Source organism: Orycteropus afer, unplaced genomic scaffold, assembly GCF_000298275.1.
Source record: "Orycteropus afer afer isolate SDZICR_OR568_19922 unplaced genomic scaffold, OryAfe1.0 scaffold00102, whole genome shotgun sequence".
Taxonomy (NCBI): Eukaryota; Metazoa; Chordata; class Mammalia; order Tubulidentata; family Orycteropodidae; genus Orycteropus; species Orycteropus afer.
Window position 1 is genome coordinate 9,426,108 of NW_006921689.1, and position 5,963 is coordinate 9,432,070.

The 5,963-nt window shown below is 38.5% G+C and overlaps 1 protein-coding gene across 1 annotated transcript in view; it reads left to right on the plus strand.

Moving 5' to 3' along the window:
• PTPRD (protein tyrosine phosphatase receptor type D) overlaps window positions 1-5,963 on the plus strand; it is a 463,281-nt gene that overhangs the window by 14,759 nt on the left and 442,559 nt on the right. Inside the window, exon 3 of the mRNA XM_042781300.1 lies at window positions 3,277-3,418. Coding sequence (XP_042637234.1) covers window positions 3,277-3,418 — 142 coding nt within the window. The remainder of the gene's footprint in view (window positions 1-3,276; window positions 3,419-5,963) is intronic.

A 5,963-nucleotide genomic window follows, 5' to 3' on the forward strand; every position in this document is an offset into this window, starting at 1 on the left:
TTCTTCATTTTGTTTTGATCTTTTTTCTGATTGATCCCTTTCCAAAGAAGTATTCAGGTATTTGTCTTCAATCTCATTAATTCTGTCTTCCATTGATTTGATTCTACTCCTTTGCCCCTTCAATATGCTATCTGTTTCTGAAAATTCAGTATTAATCTTCTGAATTTCTATCCGTAGATTTTTGTATCATTTCTAATGTTTAATTTATTTTGTCATTTTCTTCTTGTATTTTCTTCCAAAATTGTTCTAGGGATTTGTCTGTGTTTTCCTTGTTCTGTCTCTCAATCCTTTGAAGATAACCTAAGTATAATTTTTTTTGAATTCCTTATCAGGGGGTTCCAGTGCTGCTTCTTTCTCTGGGATATGTTCTGGGTCTGTATCCTGCTCCCACCGCTTTCTCTTGCTTCTTTGTCTGGACTGTGAAGGTCTGTTGTCCCCAAGACATTGTGCAGTTGTATTTAGATCTCTGTTAACTGTTTATGAAGAACAGTTAAGGGTGAGTCAGGCTTTTCTTGGTTGTTGTTTATCATTGGCCAGTTGGTGGAGAAGGAAGTGGTAACTCTCACTCAGTCAGTGGAGCTGTAGGAGGTGCAGGTGTGGTTGCATCATATGGAACAGTTGCTGTCTCCTTTCCAGCTGTTTGTGTCTGGAGTGTTCTTGTGGTCTCCGGCAAGTGGAGCCTATTCTTAAGTCCCTGGAATCTGAGAGAACGTTGTTGCCTTAAATATCCAAAATGGTTGAACTGCTTGTAAACATTTAAAATGATTGCGCCCTCTGGACAGCCAGAAGTCCACAGATCAGCCTGTCTTCTTCTTTGCTGCTTCTATTTTACTCATCAGCCACCAGTGCAGTCTTCCATGTAGTCCATGGTTATCAGGGCTGACTTTCAGGTGAAATCTTAGGTCCTAACACCACTTGGCAATATCCAGGATGTCTGTGCTGTCTGGATCGCTGACAGACCACAACTTCTTATGTCTCTCTCTCTTTTTTTTTTTTTTTTTGGTGTCTTCATACAGGTTCTTCTACTAGTTGGAGTTTAGTCCACTTTTTATCCTTCTTTCAGAGCTCAAGGCTCTAGGACTATTTTCTGTATCTGTGTTAATTGGTTCCCCTTTTCTTTGTTGAAGAGGGTCTGCATAGTTTGTCTGCCTATTCCACCATCTTACCTGTCCCCTAACAGATTAAATTTTAGCAGCAGACATTCCATAATATGAGCTTTGCTCAGGACATGATTGTTCATAAGAGTCATATAAACACATCCAGGGAAAATTAATTATTTTTACACAAAACAACCACATCAAATAGGATCAAGTCTTGGACAGAAAATCTTCATTATGTGTAGCAGTATGTGTCTATTTGTGAGGAGTGTGTGTGTGTGCGTGTAGTGCTACTAGTTTTTAAGACCCTTGAGAGAAGTAGATATGCTTGGTTTTGCTCATTCTTCTGTGCCCAGTGCCAAATTCAGCATGTGACCTATAGTTAGTACCTATAAAAAAAAAAATCAATGAAACAGTTGTCATGTATATCAGAGAAGAATTGTGCTTCATAGGCTTTTCAGTGCCTGATTTTTCTGGAAGTAAATCGTTAGGTGCTTCTGGGTGAACTCAAACCTCCAAACTTTTGTTTAGCAGCCAAGCACCTTGAGCATGTGTCCCACCCAGAGATCCCACATAATCAATGTTGTTGTTGTTATGTGCTGTCCAGTTGGACCCAACTCATAGTGACCCCTCCTTGGGTTTACAAGGCAGTATCACTATGGAAGTAGATTGCTCAATCTTCCTTCTGAGGAGTGGCTGGTGGGTTTGAACTGCCAGCCTATCAATACTAGCTATTAAATAGAGGTTTTTCAAACTGGAAATTTCAACAGCAGCTTACCATATGTGTATGTTTTTGCTTGTTGTAAAAGGACAACGCCTATTCTAGAAAACAGACCATAACTGTAAGCATAAAATGACATTTAATAATTTCATCAATATTCAAATGAAAACTAAAGATTTTAAACATTTTTCTACACTAAGTGGTAGGATGCTTAGAAATATTTTTTTGAAGTTATGGAATATTTGCCAAAGTCTAGTAACTGTGAACCCTATGTCCCTTAAGTACACAATAGATTAACTCTAAAATGTATGCTAAATAGAGTTAGAAATAAATTATTGTGTTACACTGAGAAATGGACATTTGGATATCTTTGTGAATTTAAAACATCTATGGACTGCATGGGGGACCTGAAGTGGACATATTTTAAAAGCACTCAATCACCTTCTTCCATATGTTAACACATACACACTCAAATACCAAATCTGGGATTGAGTACCCTATAGCTATTTATAAGGCATTCTCAATTTTTCCCAAGTTAGGCACATCTAAATTTTATGTGCAGGGAAATGCAAAAAGTTACAGCATCTCCTTAAGCAGTTGAAACTATACAGCCTAGTTAGAAAAATGATAGAGAATTCTACACTCCAGTATTCATATTCAGCACCCTTTTTTAAAAGTAATACTTTGAATGGCTGACAACTACCTAGGATGACCAGTGTTGCTAAACTGTTTCAGAGTCGAGTCCATAGTGATGGCAAAATCAGGATTATTGATTAGGAATTAATTTTATGGCTGCTGAAGCAGGCCTCCATTTTATAGCAAGAATGCCCTCAAATGCAGAAAATGCTAAGCTAGAGCAAATACTGGAATGATTTATGGCAAAATTAATGCATGCCATCAGGCTGTTGGGTTATGAAAGCTGTCCCGTTGGCTGCCTAAGTAGTAGATTTATGCAGTTTCTCTTTGTAGTTCACCCATCTATACTGTTGGGGATGAGACATTTTAAACCAGATGAACTGTGTGTGGTGGCCTGCATTAATGTTTCACCCTGTAGTCCAATTACTGAATGGATCTGCAAGTACACATATGCTGTAAGAGGGAGAATATTTTTCAGAGTTTATCCATCATTACAGAAAGTCCCCTGCAAAATTGATGGGATCAAATTGCCCTAGATGCACACGCTATAATATTTTCATGAGTCAAGCCTGGGTGGTTTTAAGTAGAGACAAGAAATCTATATTTTTACATATGTAGGTTTTCATCTTTTCCTTTTTCTGTTCAGTAGAAGATTCATGAAATTGGGCCAAATATTCTATTTCACCATTGTAGCATAATGTAATCTCAAAATTCTGCTAAGTTTATCCCAAGTCTAGTGACTTGTCTACCACTTTGAAGAGGTTTAGTTGAGAGGTAGACAATTGTAACAACATCTGTGACAGCTATCATTTCCTCTAATAGGTAATAGAGTTTGACGATGGATCTGGATCAGTTCTCAGAATACAACCCTTACGGACTCCTCGGGATGAGGCCATTTATGAATGCGTTGCCTCGAATAATGTGGGAGAAATAAGTGTATCCACCAGACTCACAGTTTTACGTGGTAAGTGCTCAAGGGCAACGCCATTCCAGTGTGTGTTATTTTTGAAATTCTTTATCTCAGATATTCTTCTATAGGATCATGAAAAAGGTTTGCATTGGCTTGGCACTTAAACAGAAAATTAATTGAAATGCAGTGTTTATATTTCAAATTTTGAAATAGGCAGTGGGTACCTTCTCTTTGATTCTTAAAGAAATGTTAATCAGAGAGAAAAGAAAAACCAAAAAAAAAAAAAAAAAAAAATTCCATATACTGTTTAACTTTTGGTAGAAAAACAGGGTCGCCTGCTATTTGACATGCTAGTGTGACCTGTACGTGGGTTTTTCCAACCTAGTTTGGGAGCTATGTTTTAACAAATTTGCAAAACATTTCCAGGTTTAGAGGAACAACCACAAGTTAAAATGAGTTCCTCCTGAGCAGTTGGTGAGAACCAAGAGCAAAACCTTTTTCCTTAATGTCCAAAAAAAAAGTAGTTTCTATATCTTTCTTGAGCCAGCATCTACTGATGCAAGTGAGAAAAGGAATTCCCTTCTATATCTCCATGTCTCCAACTATGCTGCGTCTGCAATTTGACCTAAACATGGATTACTATGACAAAACTTCAGTATAATGTATCCACTTTCTGTCGTCTTTTAGAATCACAATGCTAGAGACAAAAGTAGTAGTGGTTTATACTCAGTTATGTATCTCTACTTCAGTCTTGTGTCTAGTGATAAGGACATTGCCTGGTTTGGCTAGCCTAGCCTAGGATGTTTTCAGGCTAACATTTCTGTGCCTTTATCTGTTTTGTCCCCCATATACTTTTTCTTTTTAAAAAAAAAAAAGATTTTGTTGTGATTTGGGTGAAAGTTTACAGAGCAAATTAACTTTCCACACAGTAGCTAACATATACTTTGTCTTATGACATTGACTGCAACTTCCCACAACGCAACAGCTCCCCACCCATTCCCCACAGTTACCTCTTCCCTGTGTCCTTCCCTCCCATGTACTCCTAATCCTGAGCTGTCTCCTTGTACATACACAGCCCTTCTATTCTCCCATAATTGATCTCTCCAAGGAGTATATCGACCTAATGTAAATATTTAGCTCACATATCTTTTGTTTGGCTGGAAGCTACAAGAGTGGGTTAAATTCCAGACCTGAAGGGCAGTGAGGAGCCAGTCTCAGGGGTTCTATCAGACTCCTTTAAACCAGCAAACTTGGTCCTTTTTTTTTTTTTTAATGATTTTGAGTTTTGCTGCACATGGTTCTGCCACTCTATCCAGGATCTCCTACATAGATCCCCCCTCTGAGTGGTTGACAGTGGTAGCTGGGCACCATCTAGTTCTGGTCTCATAGTCATATAGGCTGAGGATTGCATGGTGTACCAAACCCATGGAATAATTGTTTCCATGCATCTTTGGTTTTCTTCATTCTTCTTTGCTCTGAATGAGGAGAGACCCATTGTTGCATCTAGATGGTCGCTTGCAAGCTTTAAAGATCCCAGTTGCTACTTGCCAAAGTAGGATGTGGAACAACGTTTTTGTGTAGTGTGTTATGCCAATTGAGCTTGATGTTCCCTGAGATCATCATCTTGCATCTGCAGGTCCAACTACTTGCTCCCTCCAGATAGCTGATTGTAGCCAAGAAGTGACTACACCCTTGTCCCTTGTCAGCTCTACTGCATACTTAGAAATTCTTTCAGAACATGCAAATACACAGTCCCCCCTGCATAGGCATACCTAATAGTTCAGCTTGTCTACCCATCTATCCTCCTATAGATCAATATTTGCCTTCACTGACAAAATAGTACTGTATGTGCAAAAAAGGGTTCCTCTATGTTGTCTGTATCTCCCACATACCTCTCTATGTCTTCCTTTTCCTCAGTGCCACCATGTTAATCACTCACATTTGGTACGTTGCCCTTCTCTTCACCCAGATGTATAATTGTCTCTACCTATCCAACAAAGAAAATTTCTTTCCATATATAAACCTTTCCTTGACTTTTTACAATAACGTACTAATATGGTATTTGTCCTTTTGTGATTGACTTATTTCACTCGGCATAATGTTCTACAAGTTCATCCATGTTATGCGGTGTTTTGCAGATTCTATGTTATTTTTTAGGGTTGCATAGTATTCCATTGTGTGTATGTACCATAGTTTGGTTATCCATTCTTCCTTTAATGGGCACCTAAGTTGTTTCTATCTTTTGGCTATAAATAGTGCTGCAATGAACATGGGTGTGCATATATCTGTTCGTGCCCTGGCTCTCACTTTTTTAGGATATATACCTAGTAATAGAATGGCTGGGTCAAACGGTATTTCTTATTCCAACTTTTTAAGGAATCGCCATACTGCTTTCCATAGTAGTTGTATCATTTGACAGTCCCACCAGCAGTGAATGAGAGTCCCAGTCTCTCCACATCCTCACCAGCATTTGTTATTTTCTGTCTTGTTGAACTTTGCTACTAGTGCAGGGGTAAGATGGTATCTCATTGTTGTTTTGATTTGCATCTCTCTAATGGCTAATGATTGTGAACATTTCTTCATGTGTTTATTGGCCACC